We start from the raw sequence: 22,467 nt of genomic DNA, 5'->3' as shown, positions 1-22,467 counted from the left end.
TGAACAGGCTCCAGAAGCTGGCCGAGCGCGTCTACCCTGAGGCACAGTGTGGCTTTCGTGCAGAGAGATCGACTATTGACATGCTGTTCTCCCTTCGTCAGATACAGGAGAAATGCCGTGAACAACAGATGCCCCTCTACATTGCTTTCATTGATCTCACCAAAGCCTTTGACCTCGTCAGCAGACGTGGTCTCTTCAGACTACTAGAAAAGATCGGATGTCCACCAAAGCTACTAAGTATCATCACCTCATTCCATGACAATATGAAAGGCACAATTCAACATGGTGGCTCCTCATCAGAGCCCTTTCCTATCCTGAGTGGTGTGAAACAGGGCTGTGTTCTCGCACCCACACTTGTTGGGATTTTCTTCTCCCTGCTGCTTTCACATGCGTTCAAATCCTCTGAAGAAGGAATTTTCCTCCACACAAGATCAGGGGGCAGGTTGTTCAACCTTGCCCGTCTAAGAGCGAAGTCCAAAGTACGGAAAGTCCTCATCAGAGAACTCCTCTTTGCTGACGATGCTGCTTTAACATCTCACACTGAAGAATGCCTGCAGAGTCTCATCGACAGGTTTGCGTCTGCCTGCAATGAATTTGGCCTAACCATCAGCCTCAAGAAAACGAACATCATGGGGCAGGATGTCAGAAATGCTCCATCCATCAATATTGGCGACCACGCTCTGGAAGTGGTTCAAGAGTTCACCTACCTAGGCTCAACTATCACCAGTAACCTGTCTCTAGATGCAGAAATCAACAAGCGCATGGGTAAGGCTTCCACTGCTATGTCCAGACTGGCCAAGAGAGTGTGGGAAAATGGCGCACTGACACGGAACACAAAAGTCCGAGTGTATCAGGCCTGTGTCCTCAGTACCTTGCTCTACGGCAGCGAGGCCTGGACAACGTATGCCAGCCAAGAGCGACGTCTCAATTCATTCCATCTTCGCTGCCTTCGGAGAATACTTGGCATCAGGTGGCAGGACTATATCTCCAACACAGAAGTCCTTGAAGCGGCCAACAGCCCCAGCTTATACACACTACTGAGTCAGCGGCGCTTGAGATGGCTTGGCCATGTGAGCCGCATGGAAGATGGCAGGATCCCCAAAGACACATTGTACAGCGAGCTCGCCACTGGTATCAGACCCACCGGCCGTCCATGTCTCCGTTATAAAGACGTCTGCAAACGCGACATGAAATCGTGTGACATTGATCACAAGTCGTGGGAGTCAGTTGCCAGCATTCGCCAGAGCTGGCGGGCAGCCATAAAGACAGGGCTAAATTGTGGCGAGTCGAAGAGACTTAGTAGTTGGCAGGAAAAAAGACAGAGGCGCAAGGGGAGAGCCAACTGTGCAACAGCCCCAACAAACAAATTTCTCTGCAGCACCTGTGGAAGAGCCTGTCACTCCAGAATTGGCCTTTATAGCCACTCCAGGCGCTGCTTCACAAACCACTGACCACCTCCAGGCGCGTATCCATTGTCTCTCGAGATAAGGAGGCCCAAAAGAAAGAAAGAAGAAAGTGATAATTGATATGTGTGGCTACATCTGTTTGATCTTTCTTTAACCTGTTTATGTATCGGCTTTGTCTTACAAAACAATGCAGCTGCTGTATCGCAAACATATTGATACAATTTTAAAACCTGCACTATCAAAGGGATTTTAAACAGGAGAGGTATAATTTTTGATATTTTAAAATGTATTTGAGCTCCCTGGATGGTTGAGTGGATTCATGTACTGCAAGGGACTGCACCAGGCAATTCCCAGACTGGATGATGAATATGTCCTGAATTTACTGATCTCTGAATGGATACTGATGGAGACACTACGCCTCCAGTATTTCAACACTAGGAAGGGTAACGTCAACTGGGATTCCTGCTGCTAATTGATAGCTTAAGGGGGACAAGTGTAGATACTGGATGAAAACATGAATGCTAGGCCTCAGCTGTGGTCAATTATTTAGCAGCACCATAGGTGCCACCATGAGGATCTGATTTAGAGATCATTTATATTTTCCTCAGATACTAGATGAGAACAGGACCAGGTTGGGTGTGATGGCTTAGTGGTCAAATAATTTACGGGTGCTCAATGTTCACAGTCAATGCATGAAGCATTAGCACATGAGGTAACCCAGGGCCACTGCCAATGTAATCATACCTCCAGGTGAGCTCCTCAAGTCATTGAGATGGGAAAAGGAGAGAAAGATATAAATTATCTCTAAATCCGATCTTCACGATGGCATCTCAGCCAAGCCTGTCAAACAGGCTGGGGGCGGGATACCAAGCCGTTAAAACTCCACAGTGTGCGAGGGAATTCCAACTTCCGGGTTCCCCACACCTTTCTGACCCACCTGCTGCTGGCAGGTCAGGTAAGTAAAAATCCCATCCGCAAAATAGCTGGTCCATCAAATCTGCCCCACACCTCATGATGGCTGGAGCATCATGACGAGCCGCATCTCACTGTCTCTCCCAATCCCAGCCATATATATCCTGAGAGCGCCCAAAAAAAAAACTACAGGGATGAAGGGAAAAATACTCCTGCACAATTTCTCTCAGACCCCCAGGGTGATCAAAGCCAGTTCAGGAGATCACATGGACCAAGTATTATCTATAAAAACTATCTATATGATGTATGGACTCAATGGGCAGAGTGGCCTCCATCTGTGCCATAATGACTCTAAAATGATGTGATCACTGCCCCAGTCAAGAACCAGTCCAGCTCCCTCTTGAAGTCATACAGAGTCAGTGCCTACCACACTCACCTGCAACGTATTCCAGAGGCTCACTGCTCTTGAAGAAAGGAATGGCACTGATAAAATGGAATAATCTTTCAACAGGCACTCTATCCAGTCCTTAAATTATTCTATCGAGCTAAAATATAAAGATTTGGTGTAATATTTACATATTGTTTCTTTCCCTAGTATTTTTGTTAAAACTACCTTTTTCTCATTTGGGTGCTTTGGGCAATATTCTTCCTTTATCCAACACTAATAAATAAATTAGTTTGGTTCTTTATTTACATCTGTGGACCTTAGTAGGTACAAAAGAAATCCATTGACTGCCAGGTGCTTTGAGGCTCATAAAGATATGATTTGGCACTAGCTATAAACTATTTTCATTTTTTTATTTTGCAATAAGGAATAATTGAAGTTGACAGTGAGAGACAAGCAAATTAATTTTGGTGATGTGTAATTAATCAGGGGTACTTCAGCATCTGTTTGAATAGTGGCTGTAAACTTTGTTCTCAGATTGTTATCTGCATTCTCCCAAGTAACATTGAAATTCAATTGTAATATTACACTAATATAGCGCCTTATCAAGAGCTTGCATTTATATAGCGTGTTACAACCTCAGTAGAGACTATTCACTTTAAAATCAAGAGAAAATAAACAAGGGCAATTAGGGATGGGCAATAAATGCTGGCCTAGCCAGCGATGCCCACATCCCATGAATGAATTAAAAAAGATATGAACTCTGCAGCCTGATTAAAGGATTACATGACAAGATTTCACATTTTAAGACTTTTACTATATTAGCTAAACTAAAAATCAACATAACTAAACAGTACCTAGTAGGTAGCTAATGCACTAAGGGGCGGCATAGTGGTTAGCACCGCAGCCTCACAGCTCCAGCGACCCGGGTTCAATTCTGGGTATTGCCTGTGTGGAGTTTGCAAGTTCTCCCTGTGTCTGCGTAGGTTTCCTCCAGGTGCTCCGGTTTCCTCCCACAGCCAAAAGACTTGCAAGTTGAAAGGTGAATTGGCCATTATAAATTGTCACTAGTATAGGTAGGTGGTCGGGGAATATAGGGACAGGTGAGGATGTGGTAGGAATATGGGATTAGTGTAAGATTAGTATAAATGGGTGGTTAATGGTCGGCACAGACTCGGTGGGCCGAAGGGCCTGTTTCAGTGCTGTATCTCTAAAGTCTAAAGTAAAAAAGTCTAAGTTACGGAGAAAGGTATTTCCCATTAACTTATTACAGCACTTGAAAACTCCACACCACATTTACACATTATACTGTGTTCTCCTCAAAACTGTCTCTTTGGAGCTAAAAGTCCTAAACTCTTCCCAGTTGCAATGGGTTGGATCTCCCAGTCGTTCTCAACTCCAATGTCCTTTTGCTGTCTTCTTTGAAGCACCTTTGACCTGAACTTTTGTTAATAAGGCAATTTCTGGTGGTCCTGTTGGTCTTTTCTCCTCCGCAAACCACGACTTTTGAATTGGGTTCGAGTCTTAGTAGCCTTTCACTGTATCAGTGTTCTGAGGAGCAGCTGTTTTCTCTCTGTCTCTTCTGAGGCTTTGCAACTCCTTCTGGTTTCTTCTTGTCTTCCTCTCTTCCTTTTTAGCCTGTCAGACTTCGGAAAACCTGTTGAATTTATCCAGAGTCAAAAGTAAATAGTCTTTTCCCTTTTACAATATTCAGAGTCCATAGGTCTGGCCATATCAAAACCACCTTGGCCTTCCTTTGTTTCCAAGTGTTAGCAATTGCAATTCAGAGTTGCATTTTGAGCTCCGGTCTCTCTGTTTTGATCTGAGGGTCTGGGAGAGCGAAACCTATTGTTCGTCAGGTGTTACAATCTTACACTCTGCTTTCAAAAGGGTCTTTGATCTGGTTTCCTTGTTTGCATGGTAGCCAAGATCCCTGGCTTGTTTCAGGGCAGATTTGGTGCGAGGTCACATGTCTCCTCCAACTCCATTTACACTGCATTAAAAAATCTCAATTTCTTTTAAAACATACTCTTACTACAAAGTTCAGCATTCATAACAAGTGCCTTTAACATGGTAAAACATCTCAAGACATCGCGCCACATTAGGAGATATTAGGACAGGTGATGTAGGTTTTGAGAGACATCTTAAGGGAGGAATGAGAGGTAGAGAAGCGGGTACGTTTAAGGAAGGAATTCTAGGCAGCTGAAAACATGGCCACTAATAGTGGACTGATAAAATTGGGAATGTGCAAAGGGCCAGAATTGTAGGAGAGCAGATATCTATGAGGGTTGTAGACCTGGAGGAGGATACCAAGATGAGGAGGAGCAAGGCCATGGAGGGATTTAAAAAAAAAAGAATTTGAAAATCAAGGCGTTGCTGCACCAAGAGCTAATATAGGTCAGTGAGCATGGATTGAAACATCCCCAAAGTGCTTCAGATTGTGAAATATCTTGAATTGTAGTGACTGTTGTCATGTAGGCAATCATAATTTTTTGTTGCAGGTTGATTTTTTTTTTAAAGGGAAAGTAATGGCAAGACTTCAATGTTGAATTTTCACCACCATCTATCATCTCTGTTCTGTATTGAACTGTTCCTGTTACCAATGTGAGCACGCAATCAGATAAATCTATAGAGCATGACAGACATTGTTGGGTGATAGGAGATCATGAGCAACACGAATATGCTCAGCCAGATAATTACATTGAACCTCGCTTTTTTTGAAGAACAATATTGTACTGTTGATGTAAAGTGTCAATCAGCAGTAGCATGAAACTTTAAATTCAATAATTCAACCTTGATCATATCAGCCTCACAGAATATCATAAAAATTTTCAAAAGCTGAAAATTCCATTTGTGATCGCACTTGAATATTATGATTTTAGTAAAGGTTTGATTAACTGTCATAACTTACCTTTTGGGCGGCACAGTGGCGCAGTGGTTAGCACCACAGCCTCACAGCTCCAGGGACCCGGGTTCAATTCTGGGGACTGCCTGTGCGGAGTTTGCAAGTTCTCCCTGTGACCGCGGGCGTTTTCGCCGGGTGCTCCGCTTTCCTCCCACCGCCAAAGACTTGCAGGTGATAGGTAAATTGGCCATTGTAAATTGCCCCAAGTGTAGGTAGGTGGTAGGGAATATGGAATTACTGTAGGGTTAGTATAAATTGGTGGTTGTTGGTCGGCACCAACTTGGTGGGCTGAAGGGCCTGTTTCAGTGCTGTATCTCTAAATAAATAAAATAAATAAATTTTGCTTCTTAGCATGGTAGTTGCTGAGGGGTTATAGTTGGGCCTTACCATGAAGATATTGTCATGCCAAACACAATAGACTTAATCCAAAATATACACAGAAATGCAATGAGCTGCTTTTTTTGGGCATTATTTCACACAGCCTGAATACATGCAATTCTGCACCTCCTTATTGTATTTTTTAAGTGCCCCATGCACAGGAAAATATTCTTTTGTCCATAATTAAGCACATTCATTCAGTTTGCTTCCTCTGTGCTCTTGGATGGAGTTTGTAGGTCTTAGTGTCTGGTCTCACTCTGTGCATCATTCTAAGATTCAGTCTGTATGTTCAGTGATAACTGCCAACCGATCCCACGGAGCTAGATATACCTGAGACACTAGCAGAATACCTTCTTTGATTTTTAAGGGTTGTGCCTTCAATGCTTGACATTTGTGTTTATAATTTTCTGTGGTTGCTGCAAGGAACTTGCATTGATACAGAGCATGATCTCGGCGCATCCTAAAAGTGATTCATCGTCAGCAAAGTACTTTTGAAGCCTAGTTACTGTTATAACATCAATTTGCATACAGCAAGATCCCACAAACAATGAGGTAAATGACCAGGTAATCTGTGTTTGGTGTTGGCTGAGGGATTAATGTTGACCAGGACACTGGAAGGAACCTCTTTGAAAAGTGCTATGGGATCTAACCATCCTAAATTCTCCAATATTTTATGCACACCTTGTAGCATCTGATTATAAATGGGAGGAGAGAATCTCCCTCTTTTTCCAATAACTTTTTATATCGGTAGTGATCTATATAAAATATGACTCATGGTCTGTTGGGCCGATTTCAAACCTTCCCATCTCATATTTCCCATTTGATCATCAGAGGTCATCATCCTTTCTACCTGAGCTCTTAAAAATATTTCAAAGTCTGTCATGTTGCCATAAATTGCTTGTATGACATGGAGGTCTGTTAGGCCTGCTGATTCATGCAATCAAAAAATGCTTTCTCCCACTTAAATCTTGGAAGTTTTCCAATTGAAAGGATAATCTAACACAGGTTTTAACTACTGAGGTCTGCTGAAGATACCACTTACCCCCATATTTAAAACCAATTCTTGGATATTGACCAGTGTCAATATCTAGAGGTTGAAGGAACGTAGAGGGGCATCCTCCACTTATGGCGTTGTTGTAGGGTAAGAGCTCTTTGAAACAAAATCAGTATGTCATTTCCCAGAGGCAGGAGAGTAATTACCAATATGCAGAGATGGATGTACAAGGTTGCGACAGAAATGCTGATTGAGTTCTATGATTTTGTCCAGATGTTGGTCCAGTGATAAGAATCTAGTGCGTGCTCTCGTATGTTGAATTAGATGATTAGTACCAAATTTATTCACATTAGGTCTCAAGTTTTGTTATCATTCATAATTGGAAAATTTACATTCTGTGAACTCTTCCAATGGTATTTCGAGATCTACTGTGTGTGTGCGTGTGTGTGCGCACGCGTGTGTGAAACCACAAGAACAGATTTGCTCTGGTCTCCAATATCTATAGCTATAGAGAATTAGTGCTGTGATTGTATTCAGGAAACGTTCCCACACTACATGGCCTGCATAATAATCCCCATCAGAACCTCAACACCTCTGTGGGGTCATGTCAAGATTCTAAAGAGTGATCTGGCATCCAAAAAAACTTCATTTTTCACAAATCTACTCTTTTCAACAACATGCATACTTCAAAGTCTGCTCAAGACTACATGCATCTTAAAATTTCTGCACTCAGAACCCTAATAAGGAAATTCAAAGTGGAGAAAAGGCCATTTGGCTCAGTCCTCTGGTACCCTCGTACTCCTAGTGCAGATTCCAGCTAGATTCAGAATATCCTTGATGGTTTCTTCTATTGCTGATTACTCCAAGCTTGTATCACAGTTTGAATAAAGACACTCTTCCTAATATCACAAATTTAAACTGCAGTCACTCAGCTACGAACTCATCACCTAAATAACTTCAAAATATTACGTTAGATTTTCATCGAATATTGCAACATATTCCCCATCCCCCCCCACCACCAATCCCCTAGCTCCCTACCCAATTTATCGAGTCTGGTTTTGTCTCAGCCGGACAAAATCACAATTGTGAGCAATTGTGGCAATTCATAAAAATCACCTCCCACCTGATAGATATTTTTGCTGACCAATCTCAAACTTTAACTTATTTACCAATAAATACAATGCAGCTATTACCCTTGTGCTTTTAGGTAGCGGAGCTCCTGGTTTTGGGAGGTGCTCCCAAAGCAACTTGGCAAATTGCTGCAGTGTGTCCTGCCGTCCTGCTGCAGCCACAGTACACCTGTGGTGGAAGGGCTGGATGAAGTTCTGATCAAGTTGACTGCTTTATCCTGGATGGTGCAGAGCTTCTTGAGTGTTAATCAAGGTACCGATCCAGGTAAGTGAAGTGTATTTCATCACACTCCTAACTTGTGCCTTGCAGCTGGTGGAGAGCGACTGACGAGTCGGGGGGTGAGCCACTTGCTGCAGAATACTCATCCTCTGACCTGCTGCAGCAGCCACGGCACTTATGTGGGTGGTCCAGTTGAGCTTCTGGTCATTGGTGGCGCCCTGGATGTTAATGGAGGGGATTTGGCAAAGGTAATGCCATTAAGTATCAAGGGGTGTTAGTTTGGTTCTCTCATTGGAGTTGGTCATTGCCTAGCACATGCATGGTGTATGTGTCAATTGCATTTATTAACCCAAGCCTGGATGTTGTGCAGATCCTGCTGTACTTGGGTATGGACTCCTTTATTATCTGAAGAATTACAAATGGAGCTAAACACTGTGCAATCAGAAGTGACCAACCCCACTCCTGATCTTATGATGAGAGGAAGGTTGTTGATGAAGCAGCTGAAGTTGGTTGAGTCTAGGACACCACCCTGAGGAACTCCTGCAGCGTTGTCCTGGAGCTGTTTTCAACAATGATGACCATCCTTCTGCTAGGTATGATCCAGTCAATGGAGAATTTCCCCTTGATCCCCACTGACCCAGTTTAACCAGGGCTCCTTGCTGACACACTTGCTCAAATGCAGTCTTTGAGGTCAAGGGCAGTCACTCTCACCTCTTAAAACCACGAGGATGAGATGGCTCCATGAGGAAACCAAAACCTGTCTTCACACTAAGGATATCCTTAGTGGCACAATGATTTCAAGAGGTGAGGTGAGAGTGACTGCCTTTGACAACAAGACAGCATTTGACCAAATGTGGCAGCAAGGAGCCCTGGTGTGTACCATGGATGAAATGACCTTTCAGAACATCTCTACCATCATAATCCCAGTGTCCCAATGTGAGCATCTTCAGAATATGTTTTAATTGTCTAATAAATACCGCTGGCTCTTGCCTGCTCTTTGGTCCAGCTCTATTGGAATAGGTTTCACTTGGAACATTGACAACAAGGGCAGGATTTTCCCTCTGGAGGCAGGAAGCAGAGGTCGGGACCCTGAAAGGGTCCCAAACCTGCCCCTTGGGGGGGTGGGGTGGGGTGGAGCAGTCACTGGCCCCCATTTTCATGGGAGCCTGGAGACAGGCTCACCATGCAACTAAGAGTGGTGGGCAGCCTCTCAAATTTGGAGGGCCAGCTTGAAAGGAGCAGCAATACAAGGTATGTAAGGTAGAGGATGCTTCAAAATGGAGGCACCCTCCAACCGTTCTAAACAATTTAAAAAATGGATCTTGCAGCCAGGCCACTGCTGTGGGCGATGAGGAGGTGGGGGGCAGGGGGTGGTGGTTTGATGAGGATGGGGAGAAAGTGGGGGGGGGGAGCCCTCTACAGGACGGGCTGCAGCTGCTCTTGCACCCAGGCAAGCAGGGTGGCTCTCTAGGCCTGCCTGGAATGCTGGCCACCTGGTGTGCCAATGTGAGGCTGCCTCCAGGCAGTTAAACTGCCGGGAGCTAGGATTTTCCAGTTGGCTTCCTTTAATTGCCCTCAATAGGCTCTTGCCGAGCTGGGTCAGCTATCCACCGCGTGCAGGCAGGTAGCCTTTCCACCACCTCATCCCACCTCTGCAAAATGGGCCAGGATGGAACCGGCACATCAGATGGGTGGGGCTATTTTTAGCCCCCGCCTGCCTCCTATCCCGGCCCTCAAAGGGGCTGAAAATCCGGCCCCAAGTTTCTGCATTAGCGCTAGGTGCAAACAGTTCACATTTGATGTAGCACTCTTAGTTATGATTTTAAAAATGTCCTTAACTGTGGCTTTTTCTGAGCAGTGCTCATTCTGTCCAAGTGTGCATTTTAAGCCAAAGCCACTATATAATCATCTCGTAATTGGTCTGAATTTTTATTTTAAAATAACTTTAGAAATGTGTCAGTGGCCTGGATTTTGTAGTTGTAATGATGGGGATGTCAGTGTTCACTGTTATTGCCTTGTGAAACTGACAGCAACTTCAATCATCTGGACAAGTACAGTTAAACATGGAAATCCCTAATTGCTGTCAGTGATTTCTTGCTTCTCCACAGAGTGCGCTGTTGAAGTCAATGCAGACGGCAATCTTTAGAAATCACTGAACTGACAAGAACTTTCCCTTTTATCTGTAATATCACTGTTTAAAAAAAGCCCCAAAACGTTGTGCCTTATTAATGAGGTGTAACTGGGTTTTGAAAGTCACGTTAAGTTCTAACTACTGCTGAACAACCTCTCTGGCCCTGGAAAACTAATTTTATATTTGAGTGATACCATTTTTATCCATTTTGATAATGTTATAGTTTTCTTAATACAATTTTTTTTCAATGATTGTTTGATATTTCCTGGTTTGTTTCTGTGAGAATTCTTCAATGTGATTGGCTGCTTACCGTGCTTGATGACATCACTGTTGCTGGATGCATGGAGATCCCCTTGACCTGGCGCCACATTCAAATTAACATCAGGAAAGGTGAAATCCATGCCACAGAGATTGCTCGGTCTTTGTGGACAGCTTTCTTCCATGTCAGTGGTGAGTGCCATCACTTCACCAACGCCCACAAAATCTGAGCCATTGTCACTGATCCCATAAACAGCACAGCCAGACCTTTGTTATTGGTGCTATTTGTTGTATACAGTGGCTTTTATGGAGTGGAGGATTTGCAATGTCTACAGTTGTGCGTTCATTCTCAGTCCAAGCTGCAGTGTATACTGAATTGGCATCCTCATTATCACAGCAGCCACAGCCATTGGAATCCTAGCAATATTCCAGCACTTATTTTCCTTATCCTTCAATCCTATGATTGTGAGATTACCTTCGTGGAGAAATGCTAATTTAAATACTTAAGCAAGTTGTAACCTGGGGCACCTTTCCGCTACAGAAAAGTCTTTTAACGGTATAATTTGTGGCTGAGTATCTTATGATCTAGATTTTTAAAGGAAATGTCCCATAACTGTTTTCAGCTCTTATTGTCTTGGAAAGGAAGTGTGGCTCTTTTCAGTTTACAGCTGGAAAGAGCTGAAAGATAACCAGTGAGGCAACAGGACAAAACAAGAGGAGCATGTTTTTCGAAGGTGCAGCTGTTTCATTGCAAACAGGATGACTTGTGGTGAAAGATAGTTGTCCTCATTTATTTGGAAATCTTATCTTTTTGTGGCTGGATTCCTACCTTCCTTAAAAGGCAGCTGTTTTTCTGTTGTAAGTCCAGCCAAATTGTTAATTTACATAGTTAAATTGGACAAAATAAGTCCAAGTTAACTGTTTGAAGTCAGAATTTTTGAATGTGCATAATTTTCTTGCGATTCAATTCCCTTCTATAGCGTACCAATTAACGTGTACTTGCAAAGTTTCTGCACATGCTCTCTTAATAGTCATTAATCACTCATTTTAATGAATTTAACAATTGCTAAATTGTATTAAAATGGGCAAGAAAGTCTTACTTGTCTACTATTGTGCTACTTGAGAGTGATTCCTAAGTGCCCTATTATTAATGCACGTGTCAGCTTTAATTGACCATGCATTCAATATAAAATTTTCTTTCTGCTTGTAGGGAGGTAAACTCTCACCATTATGAGCCTACATTTAGCTTTGAACCAAGTGCCTCCTGCTGACACTATTTTCCAGAGCTAAATTCATAAAATTGTTTTTTTTTGGACAACTTTCTCATGTCTTCACTTTTTTAATTTTACATCACTTCCATAAAGTTAGTACTGGTGAATGTCTGGTTAATGCTGTGCATTAGGATCAACCCTGGTACCAGATGCCTGTTAACTGCATGCAAGATGTGGCCTTGCATCCTGGTCATCTGTCGATTGTGGTCATTAGATGAAGCATTATGTGAAAGTAAGAGTTTTTTCATTGGGGTGGGAATGTGCTGGCAATATCTGGCACTGGAATCTTGCCAGCAATTCAGAGGCTGTCGCAGATACATGGGATATGTCCATTGCCATGTCTCTCAGCTGGCACGGATAACAATGCAAGGCTATGGGTGAAAATGGGAACAGATTATTATAAGAAACATATCTCCCGAAATACCTTTTCCTACTTTTGTAGAATAAGATTGATGGAATGTGATTCTGTTAGAGACTTGAAAAATTCTGGGATGCAACTTCCCCAGTGTAGATCCAGCCACTAACTTTGTACTACTACTAACTGGAAATAGTCTGTTCCTTCAGGTCAAATAGTATTTGTGCTGTGATGCCCATAAGAAAAATCCTCTCTTGTTATAATGACAGACTAGAGGTGAGCCTTGAACTTGAAATCTGCGCAGTGATCTAAAATCAGCTTTGCCTCATTAATTAGGAAAATCAAATTGAGGCTATTTTAGTTGGACTTCAGAGGCTGGATAAAACTGGGGCAGAATGTACAAAGAGGACAAATATCCACCTGTGACTGCTATTCCTACTCTTTAGTTATGAAGGCATTTTCCCATCTGTGTGCATCCAAACCGACTATGTACCAATGCAAAAATGGAAATACAACTGCAATATTAAAAATTCTGTTTGGAATAAATAAGTGGGCCCAAGAGTAAAGCTGTCCTTCTGAAGTCTTAAGTTGAGTTACGGGTACTTAAACGTTTGAAAGCTGAGTACCAATCAAGTTGTTTGCTTGATCTTAGATGCATGACAGACAAGAATATATGGTTGTGCAGGCACTGTGATAAATACTTCCATCTGTAAATATAAAAAAACAGCTGTTTCAAATTGTTGAAAATATGCTTTTAGAAATAAAGAACCTTATTATGAGGATTCTGACGGAACTGTTCCAAATTCTCTTTGATCTGATTGCACCAGTTCGCCACATTCTAACTCCATGAGTGATCATATTTGTTTATTTTTGTACTATTTGTTTGTTTTTCAGAGGAGGAGCGGCGGGTGATAGCCAACAACCGTGAATACAACGAGAAGTTTCAGTATGCCGTAAGTAAAGATTTAGTCTTTGTAAATACTTCAAGATCCATAATCTGCATATAATCATTTAGTGACCGATATCGGTAATGTAGATATCTGATGAACTACAAAAGTACTTCCTTATGTATTGCACCACTTTTTTGCTGAGCAATTTTGTTAGGGAGTGGGTTTTCTTATTTATATGTTTATATCTTATTCCACAAGATAATAGGGTTCAAAAGTATTTGTTGTCTTTCATAGGAAATAAGCATATTTGTTCATGGGAAATAAGTATTACTACCAATAAACAAATATATAACTATTACTAACAATAATTACATGTATAATTGAGACACGCAGTAAAACAATTTACCAGAGAATTCATCACACATGTTTTGAGCTCAAGGGGAATAACTGGCCAGGTCTTGTTGAATTCTGAGGTATTTATTTTAACACCCCTCTTTTTATCCCTTTCTTTCGCTCTGGCTGTGTGAGAATGTAAATGTTTCTACATTACTTCATGGCACCAGCTGCAATAACTTCAGTTTTGACAAGAATCACTCCTCAAGCCTTCGCTTTAACTGACCTGTAAATCAAGCCATTCAACTGGAGGCTGCCGAAGCAAACAATATGGATATCGCACAGTTGTCATTGGAGGAGTCTCGATCTAAAGCCATAAGCCAGAATTTTACACCCACCCCCAAAGAGTGGGTTGGTGACGGGGGATTGAACAAAATGGATTGGGAGGCTCGCAGGGCCTTTCCCAACCCACTCCTGCCTCCACTGCCATTTTACACAGGGCAGTGGTGGTGCCCCAGGCCAATCAAGGCCCTTAAGTGGCCAGTTAACAGCCACTTAAGGGCCTCTACCCGCCGTCACGGCGACTTTACCCTTGACAGCTTTCTGACGGCCTGGAGGGCCGGCCCCGATGCCCCAACCACCCCCAACACCCAACACGCCCCCATACCCCCAATAGATCACCCTTGCCTCGCTGGGACCCAACAGATCATCCACGGCTAGGTACCAAAAACTTACCTTTTCCCAGGGTGTCCTTCCTCTTTTTGTTGATGCTGGGTTGCAGTCGCAGCAGTGGCCACCGCTCCCGGTGGCGTGGCTGGGACTAACAGCTGCCAGCCCACCGATTGGCCGGCAGCTCCATTAGGCAGGACTTCCTGCCTCAAGGAGGTGGAAGTCCTGCCTTAGACCAGTTAAGGGCCTGGGGGACCGTAAAATGCGGTCCCCATCTACAGGCCAGGCAGAGATGGGATCGCCACCGACTTTTTATTTGGTGGACGGCTTCCATCTGATGAAAGTAAAAATCCGGCCATAGCTTCTTGATTTACATAGAACATAGAACATAGAAAAATACAGCACAGAACAGGCCCTTCGGCCCACGATGTTGTGCCGATCCTTTGTCCTCTGTCAAGGACAATTTAATCTATACCCCATCATTCTCCTTTATCCATATACCTATCCAAAAGCCTTTTGAAAGTCCCTAAAGTTTCTGACTCAACAACTTCCCCGGGCAAGGCATTCCATGCCTCGACCACTCTCTGGGTAAAGAACCTTCCCCTGACATCCCCCTTATATCTCCCACCCTTCACCTTAAATTTATGACCCCTTGTAACGCTTTGCTCCACCCGGGGAAAAAGTTTCTGACTGTCTACCCTATCTATTCCCCTGATCATCTTATAAACCTCTATCATGTCACCCCTCATCCTTCTCCTTTCTAATGAGAAGAGGCCTAGAATGTTCAGCCTTTCCTCGTAAGACTTATTCTCCATTCCAGGCAACATCCTGGTAAATCTCCTCTGCACCCTCTCCAAGGCTTCCACATCCTTCCTAAAATGAGGCGACCAGAACTGCACACAGTACTCCAAATGAGGCCTTACCAAGGTCCTGTACAGCTGCATCATCACCTCACGGCTCTTAAATTCAATCCCTCTGCTAATGAACGCTAACACCCCATATGCCTTCTTCACAGCCCTATCCACTTGAGTTGCAACTTTCAATGATCTATGCACATAGACCCCAAGGTCTCTCTGCTCCTCCACATGCCCAAGAACCCTACCGTTAACCCAGTATTTTGCATTCATGTTTGTCCTTCCAAAATGGACGACCTCACACTTTTCAGGGTTAAACTCCATCTGCCACTTTTCAGCCCAGCACTGCAACCTATCCAAGTCCCTTTGCAGACGACAATAGCCCTCCTCGGTATCCACAACTCCACCAACCTTTGTATCATCTGCAAATTTACTGACCCACCCTTCGACTTCCTCATCCAAGTCGTTAATAAAAATCACAAACAGGAGAGGACCCAGAACTGATCCCTGCGGCACGCCACTGGTAACTGGGCTCCAGGCTGAGTATTTACCATCTAAGACCACTCTCTGCCTTCTATCAGTTAGCCAATTCTTAATCCAATTGGCCACATTCCCCACTATCCCATGCCTCCTGACTTTCTCCATAAGTCTACCATGGGGGACCTTATCAAATGCCTTACTAAAATCCATGTACACCACATCCACTGGTTTACCCTCATCCACTTGCTTGGTCACCTGCTCAAAGAATTCAATCAGGCTTGTGAGGCAAGACCTACCCCTCACAAAACCGTGCTGACTGTCCCGAATCAAGCAGTGTCTTTCCAGATGCTCAGAAATCCTATCCCTCAGCACCTTTTCCATCAACTTGCCTACCACTGAAGTAAGACTAACTGGCCTGTAATTCCCAGGGTTGTTCCTATTCCCTTTCTTGAACAGGGGCACAACATTTGCCACCCTCCAATCACCTGGTACCACCCCCGTCAGCAGAGAAGATGAAAAGATCATTGCCAGCGGCTCTGCAATTTCATCCCTTGCTTCCCATAACATCCTTGGATATACCCCGTCAGGCCCGGGAGACTTGTCTATCTTCAAGTTATTCAAAAACCCCAACACATCTTCCCTCCTAACGAGCACTTCCTCGAGCTTACCAGTCTGCTTCCCACCGTCCTCTTCAGTAATACACCCCTTCTCATTCGTAAATACCGAAGAGAAGTACTCATTCAAAACCTCACTTATCTCTTCCGGCTCAACACACAGTCTCCCGCTATTGTCCTTGACCGGACCTACGGTCCCCCTAGTCATCCTCATATTTCTGACATACGCGTAAAAGGCCTTGGGGTTTTCTTTTATCCTACCCGCCAAGCATTTTTCATGCCCTCTCTTAGCTCTCCTAATCCCTTTCTTCAGATCCTTCCTGGCCATCTTGTATCCCTCCAGAGCTATGCCTGTGCCCTTTTTCCTCAACTTTATATACGCATCCTTCTTCTTCCTAACAAGACTCTCAACCTCTCTTGTCAACCACGGTTCCCTCACATGACCATCCCTTCCCTGTCTGACAGGGACATGCTTATCAATGGCCCCTACTATCTGCTCCTTGAAAAAGTTCCACATTTCGACCGTGCCCTTCCCTGCCAGCATATGCTCCCAACTTATGCTCCTCAGTTCCTGCCTGACAGCATCATATCTACCCTTCCCCCAATTGTAAACCTTGCCCTGTTGCACATACCTATCCCTCTCCATTACCACAGTGAATGCTACAGAATTGTGATCACTATCTCCAAAGTGCTCGCCCACCAACAGCTCTATCACTTGCCCTGGTTCATTACCTAGTACCAAATCCAATATTGCCTCCCCTCTGGTCGGGCAGTCTACATACTGAGTCAGAAAAGCTTCCTGGACATACTGCACAAACACTACCCCATCCAAACTATTCGATCTAAAGAGTTGCCAATCAATATTTGGGAAGTTGAAATCCCCCATAATTACTACCCTGTGACTTCTGCTCCTTTCCAAAATCTGTTTCCCAATCTGCTCTTCCACCTCCCTGCTGCTATTGGGGGGCCTATAGAAAACTCCCATCAAGGTGACTGCTCCTTTCCTGTTCCTGACCTCAACCCACAGTGCCTCAGTCGGCAGATCCTCCTCGAAAATTCTTTCAGCAGTTGTTACACTATTTCTAACTAACAATGCCACCCCCCCACCTCTTTTACCACCATTCCTAATCTTATGAAAACATCTATAACCAGGTACCTCCAAAAACCATTCCTCCCCCTCACCTATCCACGTTTCAGTGATGGCCACAACATCGTAGTCCCAAGTGCCCATCCACGCCTTCAATTCACTCACCTTATTCCTGATGCTTCTTGCGTTGAAGTATACGCACTTTAACCCTTCTCCGTGCCCATCTGTCCTCTGTGACAGTGCTACCTTCCCCAATACCTCACTACACTCTTTGTCTTTCTGAGTGGACCCACTGGTCCCTGGATTACAAGTCCGGTTCCCATCCCCCTCCCAAACTAGTTTAAACCCTCCCGAACAGTACTAGCAAACCTCCCTCCCAGGATATTGGTGCCCCTCTGGTTCAGATGCAGCCCGTCCTGTTTGAACAGGTCCCATCTTCCCCAGAATGCAGTCCAATTATCCAAGAACTGGAAGCCCTCCCTCCTACACCATTCCTGCAGCCACGTGTTCAGCTGTGCTCTCTCCCTATTCCTAGCCTCACTATCACGTGGCGCCGGCAACAAACCAGAGATAACAACTCTGTCCGTCCGAGCTTTCAGCTTCCAGCCTAACTCCCTAAACTCACTTCTAACATCTGTGCCACCCTTCCTTCCTACGTCGTTGGTGCCAATGTGCACCACGACCTCTGGCTGCTCCCCCTCCCCTTTAAGGATCCTGAAGACGCGATCACAAACATCACGGACCCTGGCACCAGGGAGGCAACAAACCATCCGTGCGTGTCGCCTGCGCCCACAGAACCGCCTGTCCGTACTCCTCACCATCGAGTCCCCGATGACTAGTGCTCTCCCATTCTCCCTCCTTCCCTTCTGAGCCACAGTGCAGGACCCCGTGCCAGAGGCCCGGTCACTGCAGCCTGCCCCCGATAGGCCGTCCCCCCCAACAGTATCTAAAACTGTATACTTGTTGTTGAGGGGAACGACCACAGGAGATCCCTGCACTGACCTCTTCCCACCTCTAACTGTTACCCAGCTGCCTTTGATTTGTGGAGTAACGACCTCCGTGTAGCTTCTATCTATCAACCCCTCAGCTTCCCGAATGATCCTCAGTTCATCCAGCTCCAGCTCCAATTCCCTAACACGGTCTGATAGGAGCTGGAGACGGATGCACTTCCAGCAGGTGAAGTCGGCAGGGCCACCGGAGGTTTCCCTCACCTCGAACATTCTGCAGGAGGAGCAAGACACTACACTGGCTGCCATTTCTTTTATTCAATTACCCCTTAGTTAAGTACAACTATAGATATTAACAAAAACAGTAAATAGCTTACCTGTTCAGTCCTTTTTGGCTAGAGGAGGAGGGTAAAAAGGGTCTTATTATTAGGTTAGAGGAGGAGGATGGGTGGGAGACACTACATGTGTAGTGCCTCGGGTTTACTCAGCTCCGCACCTTTAAGGAAAATACCCACCCAGGAGTCCTCGCTGCCGACCAGCTTCCGGTTCCTCCGGCGCCAAAAGAAACTCAAAGACAAGGAAAACAGTAAGTAAAACAGTAAGTACTTACTTATAAAACACAGCTCCTGATGCCTTCACTCACCCACCGAAGAGTCGCTACCTTCTCCTGCTGCTCCGCCGGGAAATGAGGCCGAGTCCACGGAGCTCCGCACCTTTAAGGAAAATACCCACCCAGGAGTCCTCGCTGCCGACCAGCTTCCGGTTCCTCCGGCGCCAAAAGAAACTCAAAGACAAGGAAAACAGTAAGTAAAACAGTAAGTACTTACTTTTAAAACACAGCTCCTGATGCCTTCACTCACCCACCGAAGAGTCGCTACCTTCTCCTGCTGCTCCGCCGGGAAATGAGGCCGAGTCCACGGAGCTCCGCACCTTTAAGGAAAATACCCACCCAGGAGTCCTCGCTGCCGACCAGCTTCCGGTTCCTCCGGCGCCAAAAGAAACTCAAAGACAAGGAAAACAGTAAGTAAAACAGTAAGTACTTACTTTTAAAACACAGCTCCTGATGCCTTCACTCACCCACCGAAGAGTCGCTACCTTCTCCTGCTGCTCCGCCGGGAAATGAGGCCGAGTCCACGGAGCTCCGCACCTTTAAGGAAAATACCCACCCAGGAGTCCTCGCTGCCGACCAGCTTCCGGTTCCTCCGGCGCCAAAAGAAACTCAAAGACAAGGAAAACAGTAAGTAAAACAGTAAGTACTTACTTTTAAAACACAGCTCCTGATGCCTTCACTCACCCACCGAAGAGTCGCTACCTTCTCCTGCTGCTCCGCCGGGAATTTGATGGTCAAAACGTGTCCATCTGATGACATGACACTGATAAGAGATCTGTCGTAGTTCTGCTGCCCTGTCTTTGCCTTTTGTTTCACTGGAAATGAAACTGAAACCGACATTTCCAGTCTACCAACAGAAACCTACATGACAGGCAAAAGCTAAAAGCTAATATAAAGAATGAACCAGTTCCTTACATTTTACAGAAATACAATGAGTGGCACAATGGTTTATTTTGTTATCTTTTCATCTTTGTTGAAATCCAACCAAGACTAATGGAGCGAAAGTTTCCAGCCAGCTGAAAGGATTGGAGGGGAAATTAGTTTGTGTTCCCAGCTTAGTTTCTAAGAATAAAAATACCTGCAATTAGGCACGTATTCATAGTAAAGGGGTAATATTGTACCATGAGATATATTGTGGAAAATTGCAAAAGCTCGCATTGGGATCAATAGCCTTTTCTGCAGCCATGACTGTTTTATTGTGCTTTATTGTCTCCCAGGTAATGGGATAAGGTTCATAACAGAGTTGGTGGAGAAGATTCTGGGACAAAAGGATGAGCAGCCTGAACTCATGGCTCACAATTAGAACCCGTGACATAGAGCAGAACAGGTGGAGTTCTACACGAGGGAGTTGAATTGCTCAGGTGCTTAGAAAGCAGGACCTCTAAGGTAGTAATATCAGGATTACCCCATGCTACATCAGCCAGGGACAAAGAGATTAGACACATCCCCAAAAGATTTGCACATAACACAGAGGGGAGAATTTCAGATTTATCAGGTGTTAAGCGTCCTAGACCAAGTGAAGCTCAACAAGGGAATTGGCTTCAATTCATTCTAACAGGTAACAAAGCCCTCAGAGAGGCTAAATGGAGCAGTGAGTGACAATCTTAAAGCAAGGAAGGTGGAGGAAGGGTTAAGAATAAGCAGAGAAAAGGCAGTTTAAAATAGGGGAAGGAAACTGAAGAAAAGAATAAGGGAGAAAATAGAAGGGAAAATGCTTGAGGATTGTAGTGTTAACACATCAATGTGCAAAATGTTTGAAATAAAGTCAGGAAACTAGACACAATGGGCTGAATTTCATTATCCTGGTGGTGGGGGTGCAAAAGAGCAGCGGTTCCTCCTGTGACGTCAGCAGCTGAGCTGCCACAATTATGCAGCGGCTGGCCATTTAACATAATGACGTTGGCCGTCCCCGCCAATCATGTGGCATGGGCGGCAATGACGATGCCGTTCACGGCACCACCTGATGCTAGAGCAGGTGCTGGCCCCGACTTTAAAAGGCTGCCAGCCCTGCATTTGCACTAGTGTGCTTTCATCACTGTCTCCCTGCGGCTTCACTTCAATGTCGTTTAAAAATTTTCTTGCTGTCTGCAAGCAGTCCCCCTGCTTCACAGGCACCCCCGCCCCTGCTTCACAGACAAGCCACTTACAGAGTTCCACTATATGCCCAGTAAATGCCCAGCTATAACATCTTTAATAATAGCTTCTAACATTTTCCCTAAGACAGATGTTAAGCTAACTGGCCTATAGTTTCCTGCTTTCAGTCTCCCTCCCTTTTTGAATGAAGGAGTTATATTCACTATTTTCCAATCAAACGGAACCTTCCCCGAATCTAGGGAATTTTGGAAAATTAAAACTAACCCATCAACTATCTCACTAGCCACTTCTTTTAAGACCCTAGGATGAGGTCCATCAGGACCCGAGGACTTGTCAGCCCGCAGCTCCAACAATTTGTTCAGTACCACTTCCCCGGTGATTGTAATATCATCGACATTTCTTAACAATTAGAGAAATTTGAAGTGAATACAGCTGTTATTATGGTAGATTCTTAATTATCTAATGATAGACTGGGATAACAGATAACATTAAAATGCATCCAGGGCTATTTTTTTAATCAGTATGTTGCACATCTTTTGATGAAGGATGCAGAGCTTGATCTGATTTTAGATACAAAAGCAGGTTACGCAACTGAGCTTAAGGTAATGGAGCCTTTGGGAAATGCTGACCATAACCTAATAAGTTCAAGTTGAAAATAGATAAAGAGATAGAGAAATCCAACATCAAGGTGTTTAACTAGAAATTATCTAGTTTCAGTTGGGTGTTGGAACCAAAACCAGATTAATGGATTTAATGGTTTAATAGGTTCAAATATATGGTATTTCATACTGCAACAGTAGCCTTAATCTACTCTGCTGCAGAATACTGCTCAATTTCATGTTCCTGCAGCCACCACACAGATTGTGGACATGCAGCTAAATGTCGCCATGAAGACAGCATCAGGGATGCTTAAGTCTACTCCAACTGATTGGCTCCCAGTGCTGTCCCACACTGCCCCGCCTACCATTCACCACAACACCTTCGTGCTCTGTGAGATGGAAAATGTTGTGAGCAGCACTAACCTCTCCATTCACAAATACTTGAAAAACCCACAAAAAAAGCTTCTAAAATCACGCTGGCCATTTTGGGAAATAGCAGCTAATATTCATGCACTACCCGGATGGACGAAATCGTGGGACGCATGCAGCATAAAGCGCTAACAACTCATCACTCACCCAATAGCAAAGGTCCCGGGCTTCAACCTCTCTCGAAGAAGGTGGGCAGCAGTGAACCAAATCTGCACAGAGCATGGATGAGGCGGCCACCTGCACCATAAGTGGAAGATGAGGGCCGACCCGAAGTGGGATTGTGGTCACGAGTCCCAGACCATGGAACACATCACATCAACCTTCCCACTAAGATCTGTTACGGGAGGCAGCTCATTTCTTCACATGGCATCTCACGTGGCTATTGAATTGCTCGCCAAACTAGACATCCCATTATAACATTATAAGCTCTTCCCACCATCCGAAAGTAATAGTAGTAGATGTATGGCAGATCGAGCAGTGGACCAGTGGTGGAAGTGATTGGCATGTGTAATCGAT

General features: G+C 44.5%; 1 protein-coding gene across 12 annotated transcripts in view; it reads left to right on the top strand.

Annotated features, from left to right (window-relative positions):
• The window catches only part of atp8b4 (ATPase phospholipid transporting 8B4), a 251,477-nt gene that overhangs the window by 113,186 nt on the left and 115,824 nt on the right, over nucleotides 1-22,467 (top strand). For 11 of the 12 annotated variants that reach the window (XM_068017953.1, XM_068017955.1, XM_068017959.1 and 8 more), the window contains one exon: nucleotides 13,240-13,298. In XM_068017953.1, coding sequence (XP_067874054.1) covers nucleotides 13,240-13,298 — 59 coding nt within the window. Of the gene's footprint in view, nucleotides 1-8,310; nucleotides 8,376-13,239; nucleotides 13,299-22,467 lie in introns of those variants that run through there. The other variant, XM_068017950.1, reaches the window with a different exon arrangement.

This window comes from Heterodontus francisci, chromosome 38 (genome assembly GCF_036365525.1).
Source record: "Heterodontus francisci isolate sHetFra1 chromosome 38, sHetFra1.hap1, whole genome shotgun sequence".
Lineage (NCBI taxonomy): Eukaryota > Metazoa > Chordata > Chondrichthyes > Heterodontiformes > Heterodontidae > Heterodontus > Heterodontus francisci.
Note: the sequence above shows the minus strand (reverse complement) of the source record. Positions and strands in the feature narration are given on the sequence as shown.